This window comes from Nannobrachium achirus, assembly GCF_963921795.1.
Source record: "Nannobrachium achirus genome assembly, chromosome: 19".
Classification (NCBI taxonomy): domain Eukaryota; kingdom Metazoa; phylum Chordata; class Actinopteri; order Myctophiformes; family Myctophidae; genus Nannobrachium; species Nannobrachium achirus.
In genome coordinates this window covers 40,519,457-40,533,383 of record NC_137826.1, presented here as the reverse complement: position 1 = coordinate 40,533,383, position 13,927 = coordinate 40,519,457, and the positions used below count along the sequence as shown (strand labels likewise).

Below are 13,927 nucleotides of genomic sequence, written 5' to 3'. Positions count from 1 at the left end.
AATCAATCAATCAATCAAACCCTAACAAAAATCCTGTAAAAGTTCACCCACCTTGAAACTGCAGTCTCCAGCTCCGCATGAACCCACGTGCAGATAGTTGGTGTTACTCTGGCGCCTCCTAGCGCGTCACATTTGCATTACATTAGCGCGTCGAACGTGTGTCACGCACGTCTGTGATTCTGCAGCTCTACGTCATCACGCACCATCAGCTGTAGTGTGAAAGGCAAAGAGCTCTCCTTCCTCTGCTAAATTCCAGACGGGACTCTCACTGATTCATTGACTGCTGCATGTAAATGGGTCACATTTAAATCCACATGCTCGTTACTTAATCTCAACCTGCGATAATCGTTGCTCTAACTTCTTACCATGAGTGTTTTCCATCGCATCATCCAGAGAGGACTGCTGGGCAGGAGGACGGCGGCGTGTTTTGTAACGGCGGCGCATCGGGACATGTGCGAAGGACCATCACCCACCAGGTGAAGTAACTGAGTACATTTACTCAAGTACTGGACTTTGAGGTATTTGTACTTTACTGGACTGGAGTGTTTCCAATTTTCAGTATTTTTACTTCTGCTCCACTACACATCTCGGAACCAAATATTATACTTTTAGTTTTAACTCCACTGCATTTATTTGAAAACTTTAGCATCTCACCCCTGTGTGGTAGTTACTTTGTAGATTTAGATTATTATTACAAAACATACATTAACCACTTCAGCCCTGTATACATTTCGGCAATTTTCAAAATATTCTTTTAATACATTTTATACATTTGAAAACTTGTGAAATGGGACATTCTGCATAATGAGTAGGACTATTACTTTCTTTTTGGTACTTTAAGTACATTTTGATGCCAATACTTTTGTACTTTTACTCGAGTACATTTTGAATTCCGGACGTGTACTTGTAACGGAGTATTTCTACATTGCAGTATTGATACTTTTACTCAAGTAAAATACGTGAGTAATTTTTCCTCCACTGGGTAGCGATATGTCCTCTGTGTGAGCATCATGCTGCTCTCTGCTAATGCACTGACTAGCGTCCTCTCCTCTCCTCTCCTAGCAGATCTCCAAGTCAATGATGATCCATGCATGATTCATTCATTGTGGTTTAAATCCAGGGACGCTTTGGTTGGAGATCTAAACGAATCACTTGTCTTTTTGCAGGGAAATGATATGGGAGCGTCCATTGTGAACCGTTACATTTTTAAACGCCGTTCAAATGACTTTCAGACCCCATGCCTAGTGCCTACCCTGCTGCTATGGCAGTTAGCAAAGAACCAGAACCTAATGATCTGTGTCACATTCATTTAGTTTGTTAATTTAACTTCTGAGAGAGTTGTACAAATGTAAGCAATGCACCATTACTGGTCCAAATTGGTTCAATTTAATACAACTTTTAGTTACAAATGGACATTCTCAAAATGAATCAGTGTAGGGCCTACTAGACTACCTGACAAAATAGTTACACATCTATGTCTCTGGTGATTTATCATAATTGACTTGTTTTGCCAGTGAGTGGTGATGTGTGGCATTGTTAGTCTTCTACATCAGTTGTCGTATTAAATGCAGTTAGTTGTGAAAACAGGGAACCAAAGAGAAACAATGGCACAGGCAGATTGTTTAGTTTGTAATTTGTATACTTGTTGTGATACATCTATGATGAGTTTATTGACAGACTATGGTAGACTATACATATTTCCAACTTTGGTCACATTCGCAGGCCATTCCATGCCAGCCTGCCACGCCTTGGAGTTCTGTGCCATGAATCATTCCTATTCCCTACTTAGTTCTCTGTATGGGAAATATCTCCTGTTCTCAAATCTCAATGCTGACCTTTTGAACCACTAAACTCTCTCAGATGAGAAGATAACTCATGAAGTATTTTGAGTTTGGAAACATGACCAACGACAAAAAAACTCCCATATCCCATACCTACTGGGAGAAATACAACAATGTGCGAACACAGCAGCAAGATTTGTGAACTGTTGCGATAAAATAATCTGAGGCTTTTTTAGTATAGGCCTACTATTGAAATCGTATTGAGAAAAAATAAATGCCCCTATTTGTTCCAAAAATCTTCATGCCCTGTATATACTGCATATAACGACACAATGTGACATAGCTCTGTTTACACAATGCTGTATCCCCTCCAACTGTATATATTTTCTACTGTTTTTATTATATTTTGAGTCTTTTGACCCTTGCTTTGGCAATGTAAATGTATGTTTTCTCATGCTAATAAAGCTCCTTTGAATTGAATTGTATTATTTTTCAGCCCGGTCAACCTGACCTACGATGTGTTCGACGGGAAAGGAGAAGACAGCACCCCGCTTGTCTTTCTTCATGGCCTATTTGGCAGCAAGTCCAACTTCCACTCAATAGCCAAGTCCCTGGTGCAGCGTACAGGCAGGAAGGTAATGCAGGGGCAGAAAATAATGTAACACTTTCACTTTAAAACCGCATTAACAACATGTGTAATAAATAGCTTTCCTTTCCACAAGACCAAGGGCAGTAGACTCCAAAAAACGAAGCTACTTCCCCCAGGCAATCGGGTTTATCACAAGGGCAGTAGTTGCCAAAAGAAAAAAAGCAAGTCACCCCAGGTTTGCAAATGATGGACGCTATATTTGTTTTGCCTGTCAAAAACGTTGAATCTTGAGTGAATCTAAAGTTCTAAAAGTGAGACATATATTGCTCTCTTTCTCAGATGTCACAGCCTATGCAACACTGATAGAATACACACATCATTGGTCGTATGACACGACCGTCATGATTCCACCTCAACCTGGTGTCGAGCAGTGAGCCAATTTGCCACGGCAGGCTAAACAAACGTTCAGATTTCAAAAATAAAGTGCTTAGGCCGGCTTTACACTGCCACTGAAATCTAGCCTGAATCAGATCTGAGTCACTTCAAAAGTGGAATCCGATTTTTTTTTAAATAGTCTAAATCCAAACATGTCACATGCAGGTCACATGAAATCCGATTTTGAAAAACCACATCCACAGGTAGTTTCAAATCCGATCCATATCGGATCTGAGGACATCTGACTCAGTCTGAAAGCAGCAACCACATCCACCCCATTGAGTTGTATGCAGGTCACATGCAAGCCACATCAAACTGGCCAAGCGTCACTTGTGCTGCGCAACCCGAGCGCGGAGCGCCGACGTCATTACAGAGTGCGATTATTTACTATTTGATTACAGCGCATATTACAGCACGTTGAGCACATGAGAAAAACAAGAGAGGAGAGAGAAAACACGTGAGCTAAATAGATACAACCAGAGAGAAGAGCGAAACACAAGAGTGAAGAAAAGGAGAGAAAAAGTTTTTGTTGTCGCTTGTCTGTTATGTCGCATTTCCTGAACATGTGATCAACTAGCGTCAACGTTGTGACGTGACGTCATGACGCCGACGTCGTTACCACGGTAACCAAAGCAGATATGTAGACGCAGGGCAGCTTTGGGCTGACGCTGTTAAAATCAGTCAGAACGCACAGATCAGATCTGTGTCACTTGCAAATGCAGTGTGAAAAGTCGGGCCAAAAGATCAGATTTGAGAACCAAATCGGATTTGGTCTGGATTTGTCAGAATACCAGAATTACTGGCTGCTCCAGTATTGTTTAATAAAAAGCATTTTAATCCGATCGTTGGCTGCACTAAAAGTCCTCGGACAATCAGGTAAAACTAAACACGTTACAACCAATAGATGCGCATGGGTAAAACCAGGAAATACAAGGAAAAACTGAAAACGATCGGATTAAAATGCTTCTTATTAAACAATACTGCGGCGGCCAGTAATTCTGGTCGAGCGGCCCGTATTCTGACACCCATGAGCCTTCACTAAGCACTTTATTTTTGAAATCTGAGCATTTGTTTAGCCTGCCGTGGCAAATTGGCTTACTGCTCGACACTAGGTTGAGGTGGAAGCATGGCGGCCGTGTCATACAACTGTCATGTTTCAGGGCTAGGTAAGATAGGATCAGGAAGAAGAATAGAACCCTCACACTCACATGCCCCAATACATTTTATATTTTATGATCTGGGCTCCTGGGCAGGATTTATTAAAAAAGAAAATCCTTTGGTTTGGAGCATGTGAGTCTGTATTCTATTCTTCTTACAGTTATGTAATGCACCCATCAATGTGCAATGAATCTTGTACACTGCCACAAGTGCACAATATAGCAGTCTCTGACTCAGTGCCTGGACACAACCCTGAGAAAGTGACAGGAAGTTCATGTGCTATGAAATTAGGTCTCGGCTGAAAAGAAATTGCCAATATTTTCTGGTTTAAATCTGCCGTCTGCTGTCTGCAGCTTGTACGTGTACTGCGTGTTCCACATAGCGATGTGCATGCCAAGGTAGTTGTCCCCTTTGGCCAAATGGACCTAATGATCTTTATAAATATTTCACCTCTATGAATAAAACGCTTCACAAGAACATTGTGATGATTTGTAATGAAGAGATCCACTGAACATAGTGTAGAACGTAGTGTTTATTATCAAAATAATAATAATAATCTTAAAACAACATTGCTCCTGTGAAGAAGTTTGTAGGTTATGTATTTATAAAATTTGCTATTTCAATTTGCCCGTGAAGCAGTGCAAGGCCAGTTTGCACAAAGCTTGTCTCTATATATATGGACACAGTGGTTTTTTTAATAAATACTTCATCTTGTGTACAAAACTACTTCACAAGAACAGTATTGCTTTTTAACTACATGTTACTACTTTCTTACTTTTACTTGGGCCCATCGCACCCAGTGGATCATAGGCCATCTACGACTCTTCTCCATCCAACACGGCTTGGGGTTGTCTTTCTGCCTCAGCTGATTCCCAGAGTTACTATAGTCATTTTTTAAGTTGACATGTCCTGGTTTTAACCAGTCACGACAAAGTGATTGGATCTCCAGACATGACTTTCTGTACTTAACATAAATTACTGATCTCAGTGAAGATAACCTACTCGCAAAAAAACCTTGATTTGTTTTTATTGGCGAATTAATTTAGAACTAGTTGTCGAATATCTGAAGCTTGAGAAAAGTTCATCCGGACAGCCCTACAAATTGGACATTTACCATTTAGGATTCCTGCTGGTATGTGTCCCTGTAAATGCTGTTAAATAACCATCACTTTGGCTGCTAGCAAGTGATTATCAGATGTACCCACCCCGTGTCCCCCCCTTTCCCCCCATCCCAAGTGTTCTAACTATACTTTGTCCAGTTAGGTGCTGACCGTAGACGCCCGTAACCACGGGAACAGCACACACAGCGACGTGCTGACCTACGAGGCGATGACCAACGACTTGAAACACCTGCTGGCCCAGCTGCGCATCGACAAGTGTGTCCTGATTGGCCACAGCATGGGAGGCAAAGTAGCCATGACGACAGCCCTTACACAGGTAGAGGAGGCTGAAATGTCACCATGAATTTATCATGATCCCAAGAGTGTTTGATTGATTGAAGAATTTATTAGAAGTTTGCATAGGAAAAGATACAGTTTCATGACAGTGCAAGGTCAAGTAAGCAAATTACTTATTTAAATTGAGATCCTATTTTTAACTCGTATAACATTGAATGACAGACAGATAAAACACAGTGCTAAAGAAAATAAGAAAAACTGTCGTAAAAACACGATGCAAAAATAAATGGTAGAATAGAAAGGTTAGGGGGGAGGTAAGGTTGGGCTAAGTTTACTGTTACCAATTACGAGTAGCAGCTGCCTGTAAGTGGCTTTTCAGAGTGGTTTTAAAGGAAGGTAGGGATTTACACTCCTTTAAGGCCTTGGGTAGGGCGTTCGTCATTTTAGCGGTATAGCAGGAGAACAAATTTGACCCTTTGTTTGAGTCGAATCTGGGTTGAACGTGATCTGTGTGGAGCTGCCTCTGTTGTTGTAATTGTGGACAGTCTTGACGTTTTGGAAGTATTTTGTCAGGTACATGGGTATCTTAGTGGTGTAGTTGCGACCGTAGGTCGCAGTTACTTGCACACTATCCAAACCTCCACCGGCTGTCCCTCCGTCACTCCCTCCGTCACTCCCTCCGTCACTCCCTCTGTCACACGTCACACGTCACACTTTTGCCCTGCTCATATCTCTGCAACCGTTGCCCCGATCCATGCCAGATTTTGCACACACACTCCTTGCCTGCCAAACTACAACCTCCAAGGACCCCCGGAGTTTCGGGGACCCCCAGGTCCCTGGGGGACCCCCAGGTGTAAAAAATTACCAAATGTGCAAAAATGACCAAATGACCACCCCAACGGGGCTGCTCACGGGGCATTCCCGGGGACCACCCACTCCTGGTGCTCCAGAACGGATGCAAAAGTGGTGGCGCCCCCAGTGGAGGACCCCCTGCCACTGCAGCTCACATAAAATGCCGTAACTCGGCCTAGGAGCGACCGGGAGAGCCGGGGCCGGTACCTATTCGTCCGCCTTGGCGGCGCGGAGACCCCACCCCTCATTTCTCACATGGCCCTCTAGCGCCACCATGAGGCCGATTCAGATTTTGCCCTAAAATCACGAAAATCACTACACAGTATGTCTACACTCATGTCAACAACATGGATCAGGAAGATTTTGGAAAAACACATTTTTGCTCTATTTATGGAGATAAGCGACCAACGGTCGCTTATCTCCCGATTAGGGAGTCTTACTGGTGTATCTTGTTCTCCCCCTCGCCCTCACTCATCTTGTGTCCTTTTGTCCCTTCCTATCTCAACTCTCGCCCTGTTCCGCCTCCACCCTCAGCCCAATCTTGTGGAGAGATTGGTGGTGGTGGACATCAGTCCGGCTCAGACCACCACCCGCACAAACTTCCACTCCTACATTAGAGCCATGCAGAACATGAAGATCTCCAGTGACATCCCTCGCTCCACCGCCAGACGAATGGCCGAGGACCAGTTGCGCTCGCTGGTCAAGGTCAGTATTCTTCTTGGTTTTTATTTGAGCTTTGTGTGTACCCTTCCTCTATGATACGAGAGTCTGTTTTATTTGCAAGAGAAAAAGGTGCAATGAACTAGTGCTGTGATTATAAAAAAATATAATCTTCGAATGTTGAAATTGCCATTTGAATGTTTTAGTTTTTTACTGATTCATTTCCTGACCTACCATGTGAAAAAACAATTGCTTTTATCACATCACACATGATCAACAAAGGTTTGCACACAGCAAGTAAATATGAAAATGTTCCTCTATAAATGTACTGATTAATTTCCTGACCTACCGATGTGAAAACAAGCTTTTATCACGTCACGCATGCATCAACAATAACAAAGGTTTGCACACAGCAAGTCAGTATGAACGTCACGCTGCCACCCAATGTGTCTGGGTTGTGCACGCTCGGTTGCACCCCTGTGTTTTTGTGTCTGGTCACGCTGAGACTGTCTGTGACACCCATGTTGGTTCGGGTCCATGCTCAAGTTCCCTCAGCCCTATGTTCCCTCAATGTTAACCACTATGCCTAACCCTAACCTTAACCTCAGTGAGGGAACATAGGCATGACCCCGTTGGTTCAGCACAGCAGGCAAGACTCCCTTTCCCTGTATAAACTTCACTTGTAAGTTAAAACGTTAACGTTCATAATTAACAGCGCAAGTTGTGTAACATTGTTTACTCTGTTGCTACAATGTGGACCTGTGGCTGGCTATCAGCACTTGGGACGGTGCCTGTTGGCGACTGTTAGGAATCACTATAATAGTACAGTAACATCTAAAAGTAGCTACTACACACCTATGCAAGTGAGAAAGTGGGTAAAGCGCAGCCGCTTACAAAGCGACGCAAACCAGCAGGAGTTTCTATATCACCTGCCATGTTATGAAAATGATCAGTGCCAATGTGGGCTGTGCTCAGAGGTTCCAACACACACAAAAATATCATGTCCTCGCAGCCAGGAGAAGGACATCTAAACATGGTGTGATAAAACTAAATATAAACCTATTTGCGCTAAAAATTAGCATTTTGTAATTACATAATCGGCGATAACTTAATTAGAGATTGTAGGAAACTCATAATTGTCCTGTGACGACTATATTGTGATCAAATTACATAATCGGCGATAACGTAATTAGAGATTGTAGGAAACTCATAATTGTCCTGTGACGACTATATTGTGATCAATCAAGCCTAGTCTGTCTTTTTTCAAACATGAGACTCTCCTAATCTGATCTCCCGTCATAGTCAGGACGAGACCGATTGTAGTGTAGAGGCCTTTAGGTGTTGTAAAGGGATGATGATGATACTTTATTGTCGGACTGATCCGAAATATGTCTTGCATCATTACCAGCAACACACAAATAAATACATCAATTTAACATAACATTTCATAATATTACGATCTCATACAATCACGTGACCTTACAACATTAGAGGATGACAACCTTCCAACATACTACAAATCTGGCTAGTGTGCGTTTAAGCTCCAAATAAAATCTTAGGGTCAACTGATGCACAAAGGAGTGCTTCAATCTTAACTTTTTGTATCTCCTATTTTATGGTAAAAATTCATATTCACTGTTCAGAACATGATAGGGGTCTCACTCCTATCGCTCCATGGTTTTGCAGTTGTAATGGAAGTTCTTGGTGTTACTATAAGTAAGTGGATCAGGAAGATGCAGGACTGCAATGTCAGGAATCAAACTTCATTCTTTATTGCGATAGTAGGTCGCAGATTAGTATGTGAACAGTCACAGCTTGTCCGTATGTGGTTCTATGGGTTTGTCACTCTGACATCACGCTCTGGCTTCACTGTGATGTCACACTAACAGAATCCCTTTTATGCCCATATGTCCCTGATGTCATCAATATTAAGCCCATATCTAAGAAATCCATATATGGCCAAGACAGATGGCTAAGACAGCCCATATCTGTGTGGCTGGCTCTACAGACATAGATCTCCATGTATGGGCATAAAAGGGTATGATGTCAGATGTCATAGACGTCATAGGACTTTCACATAACGAATAATCATATCTCCATATACTGTACATGGGTCTCTCCATACATGGGTACCAGGGGTCTCCATATATGGGTAACTGGTCCGATATACATCATTGGCCAGATGGCCAAGAATTGGTGCGTGTCGCCCTGAGGCGTCCTACTAGTTGTAGATATCTTCACAGCAGAGAGAAAATAGTGTCTCCCTCCAGAGCTTCCCACTGCACCCCCTAACACAAATATCCTCCAGAGCTTCCTACAGCACCCCCTAACACAAACATCCCACACACATTTATACTGGCAGGAGATGTACACCGAGGTAACAACAGATGGTCACTCCTTAAATGACCTTTATTCTATAGCACAGTCGGCATCTTTGAAATAGGTTTGCGTGAGTCTGTCAGGGAGAGTGGTTTGACAGATATAGATACCTTTATTTTAACAGGGAAGAACAGGTGATGACGATGTCACCCCCTTGCAGAGGGTGACATCTACTACTAACTAGTAGTTTCATCTAGAGTACAGGAGGATTATTTTGCCGCTTCCTTCCTCAGGAGCACTCGGTGCGTCAGTTCCTGTTGACCAACCTGGTGGTGGATAATGGTCACTACACCTGGAGAGTCAACCTGAAAGCCATCTCAAACCACCTGGAGGACATCATGAGCTTCCCCAGCCTGGACACCAGCTACGAGGGTCCCACGCTCTTCCTGGGAGGAGCCAGCTCGGCGTACATCAGGTACTGTAACTGTAAACCTCGCGTCACCAGGCTTTCTCTGTAGGGCTGTCACAATTATTACATAATCGTCTAATCGTGATTATTTGACATTATCGCAATTATTTTGTCATAATCGTCATAAAAAAAAAAAATCCGAAATAGTGGAAATAGCAGATCTACAAGCTCACAACGCATCGCGCGCGTTGTGAGCTTGTAGATCGGCTATTTCCACTATCAAAGTTATTTTTTAAGTAGTAAGTTGTCAAATATGTCAGTAATTGCTTTGTATATTTAGGTTATGTGTCATATCTACCATGTACAACTTCAAAACCTAAAAGCCAAACAGAAATGTAATTATCAACGTCAAAAACACAATTAAATCGTTAATCGCCAATTATTTGAGTGACAATTAATCGTCATGTAAAATGTCATATCGTGACAGCCCTATTTCTCGGGGGAAAGCCTGGTGTTCGTTTACTAAACAGGTCGTTTGATCCGGTCTAGACCGGATGGCATCCTAGACCGGATGGCAGAAGAAACGGCGTCGCTTTGTTTTGGTTCCCCGTTTGTTTAACTAATCCCTATTTAAATGCTAGAGGAGTGTAGTCTTGCCAGTCGCTGCGAGTTGGATTAAAGATGGACATACCAAACGAACTTTTAAAAAAATATGAAAACTACACCGCATCAAGGGTTTTATTGGGTAGGTACTAAAATTATGTCATTAACCGCGGGGAATTGTTTTGGGTTAAAACGGAGTCCGGTTTGGTATTTCCGGGCAAAGTGTAGTCCGTTTTGACTACAAAATGACTTGGGACGCTATCCACTCCCGACCGGATCAAAAGCCTGAAATTGGAAGCGATCCCAGGCTACTGTAACTGTACTATGGACGCCACAAGTTGGTGTTGAGGAAAATGTTCCTCGGTTTATCAGACCAGGTGTTGTCTGGTGAGTAATCCTAAAATAAGAAACATAAACTTTACTCAGTTTGCTCAATTTCCTCAGTGGGAATTGTGTTGTTGGAGCAGCTTGTAACATACATACGTTGACTGTATTCCCAAGGGCTCTAATACTAGGCCCATTCTGTTTTCGCTCTACACTAAATATCCCTCTATATCCCTCCTATTTTCGCCGTGGCCAAAAATGGATGATCTGTGAGTTCACAACACATCAGAAATGAATCGCGTTGTAGGCTCCAGGATAACCCACATTCGGCAGAAATAGGTGAACATTCTGCAAAGATAGGCAAACATTTGGTGAAAATACCACATCTACTCACTCACTTGTCGGTAACTCATGGTGAGCTTCTAGATTGGCTATTTTCACCATTTGTCGTACAATAGAGTATTTACTATATATAGGGTTTAAGTGGTACCGTTAAGTATAAACCTATATTGTTATATTGTGTGCCTCTGACGCTACACCCTCTCACTGTTCTTTCCTCCTCTGTCCTGCTCTGCATGTTGCCTGATGTCTGCTGCAGCTCGGACGACTACCCAGAGATCCAGCGTCTGTTCCCTTACGCCGACATCCAGTACATCCCAGACGCCAGCCACTGGATCCATGCAGACAAACCTTTAGACTTCATCAGCTCCATCATATCCTTTCTGCAGTCTTAGTCTTCACCACCACCCCCTTAAACCCAACCCCCTGCTGAACTCCCTTGGCATCAAGTTGCAGAACTTCGCGTTCTGGGCGCGGGGTGGCAGTCACACCCACTCAAGCAGCTTCGACAATGATGAGGTGGAGCTCGTTGACTGTAGCTAATACTCGCTAATCCTGGACCAAATGTACCCTGTCCATGTGGGTCAGAACTGACCATTTTAAAATGTTCTCAAGGGTAGTATGTATGTAGCCGTAGATGTTTAGGACATTTCTTATTCTTTCCACTAGACATGTAGTAATGTAAGTTCATTCAGTTTGTAGAGTTATACGTGGTTAAGTACTGTAGGTTTACCATTTTTAGTAAGTGATTAGATCATATAAAATAAAACATTTTAGTTTTTAACATGAGGGGAGATTGTATTGGACCACTTACTAATCCAAAGAACCTCTCGCTTGCACAATACCATTTCCTATGTCAAACTGTTTTGTCATCTTTGTAGAAAAGATGTTTTTGGCCAAGTATATTGAAGGGGTGTGTTACTGAGGAACTTACCAAGAAATTATATGTACACTATATAAAGCAAAACTGCAGTGAACTGTAAGAAAATCAAGTAAAGAAACGAAGCTTTACGAACAGAAAACAAGAATGTGGAATGTTAAGCAAAAAATATTACTTTTCATAGACACCTCTAGTTCTGTAGAGAGGCCGCAATACAAACTTTGTGAGCACAGTTGCTGCAAACCATTTTGTTTTCGTTATAGTGGCATATTTAGTATTTTGGTCTGAGATTTGACACAGTTTTCCCCACGTCTCCTCTTTGTATTTGTTCCACAGGCCAAGTTGTAGATATCTATTCCTCCATTACTCTTTCGCGACTTGATGTCACGGATATATTTTTATGCTAAGAAGAAGAAGAGCGAACCATTACTCCTCAATGTAGTATTATCAAGCTGCCTCCTGAATCTCCCAGGTTTCAACACTTTATTCTACCTTTTCTGTTCTCTTAATACTCTACATCTGCTTCTGTCAGGCTGGTAAGCAGCCATGTCTGTATTGCTGTCTTGTCTGAGTATGTGAGTTATGTGTGGATCTACAGTTTTTATTGGAAAAGAGAACTTTAACTTGGATACATTACTTGTACACCACTTAAAGTGTGTAGGCAATGAACAGTAAGAGCAACACTGTATGGGTACGTATGTAACAAACATATGCTGTAATACTTAATATTGTATAATCATCATATATGTTGGAAAAATACAGTGGAACAATGACACTGCCATATTTAAGCAGGGTGTGATGTCTGTGAATATATATGTATATGTATGTGCCTCATATGTAGACTTTCCATGTTATCTTTGTTAAACTTGGTAACAGTTTACAATGGACAATATTCACACAATGGACATTTTACTCTTGCCTAAAACTAGAGGGTTGCGTTTTCTCACTGCCTGAGTATGAAGGAAGAGCAAAATGTCTACGGTGTGGATATGGTTAAAGACAGCCAGCAGAATTGAGATTGGCAGCTGGGTTGCCAGATCTACGTATGTGCATTGTTTCGTCGGGAATCTTTGCTAGATTTTCCGCTAGATATCATTTTATGGCGTTTAGTGTTGAATTTGGTGTGTCATCAAGGGTATATAAAAGCCAGGTCTGAATGAAAGAATTATACTGTATATCAGATGTGAATCAGAAAAAAATTGGATGTGAGTGACGTGTAACTTGCTCCTTTTGTTTTAAGTGGGGTATCCCTTTTTGGAATGAAGCAGGAAAGCCCTCTCGCTGTATCTCTCAAACACTGACCGCTGGTCAGTTTGTCTTTCATTGCACAACGGCAGAGGGGTGTGGGGAGGTTGCATTTGTATATGATGAATACAGGATCTGGATCAAGTATCCGCTGCCTTGCTGTTGGCCAAGAATGTGTCAAAGGGAACCACAGAGTTGGTTATATACAAATTTTGAATTTATTTATACACCCACATCAAATTTTAATTGAAGAGTGTGTAGTAATGTACTTTACTATGAGCATGCCTTTTCTCTTGTCTACAGTTGTGAATTTGTTGTTCTGTGTGTTAAAAAGATTTCAGCTTTCTTTTTGAAAAACTGACAGTAAATCATTTATTCTAGATAATGGTATTCTAGATCAGTGTTTCTCAACCAGTTCTCGCAGACCTTTGGTGTGCCCTTTGAGATACTTTGATGTGCCCTTAGCAATTTGACAGTGAAGTCAGAATTTAGGGACTTAGAAAAGAATAGAAAAAAGTCCATTACTGCATCAAAAGTAATCAACAAACTATATAAACTGGTAAAACATTGCCCAAATTGTAAAATAATATAAGAAAGGCAAATATTTTGAAAATGGCCACACACACACGCACAACATATATCTATTTGTGCCCTGGGATCTTTTGGCTATGAAAAGTGTGCCCTGGGATCTTTTGGCTATGAAAGGGGTGCCGTGGCAGAAAAAAGGTTGGGGAAACACTGTTCTAGATAATGGCATATAGTATATAATTTCTGTGTGTGTGAGTGAGAGAAGCATACTTGAGTGACTTGTTTAGATATATACATATTGAAAAATGTCAAATCTATAACTGATAACTAATAAAAATGGAAGATTTAAAGTCCCTGTCAACATGTCTCATGGTGTGGCTTAAATCCTCAGGAGAAATCATCTCTGTT

General features: G+C 41.8%; 1 protein-coding gene across 1 annotated transcript; it reads left to right on the top strand.

Annotated features, from left to right (window-relative positions):
- Positions 1–250: 250 nt before the first annotated feature.
- On the top strand, positions 251–13,850 carry abhd11 (abhydrolase domain containing 11). Its single transcript, XM_080749110.1, has 6 exons — positions 251–476; positions 2,278–2,416; positions 5,227–5,400; positions 6,747–6,917; positions 9,485–9,666; positions 11,126–13,850. Exons 1-6 carry the CDS (start codon positions 367–369, stop codon positions 11,259–11,261), a joined length of 912 nt encoding a protein of 303 aa, XP_080605236.1. The 5' UTR covers positions 251–366; the 3' UTR covers positions 11,262–13,850.
- The last annotated feature ends 77 nt before the right edge of the window (positions 13,851–13,927 follow it).

Coding starts and splice junctions, on each gene's coding strand:
- abhd11 (XM_080749110.1), top strand. CDS start 367: ATGAGTGTTTTCCATCGCATCATCCAGAGAGGACTGCTGGGCAGGAGG. Junction 2,417..5,226: donor TGCAGCGTACAGGCAGGAAG/GTAATGCAGGGG, acceptor TTGTCCAGTTAG/GTGCTGACCGTAGACGCCCG. Junction 6,918..9,484: donor AGTTGCGCTCGCTGGTCAAG/GTCAGTATTCTT, acceptor TTCCTTCCTCAG/GAGCACTCGGTGCGTCAGTT.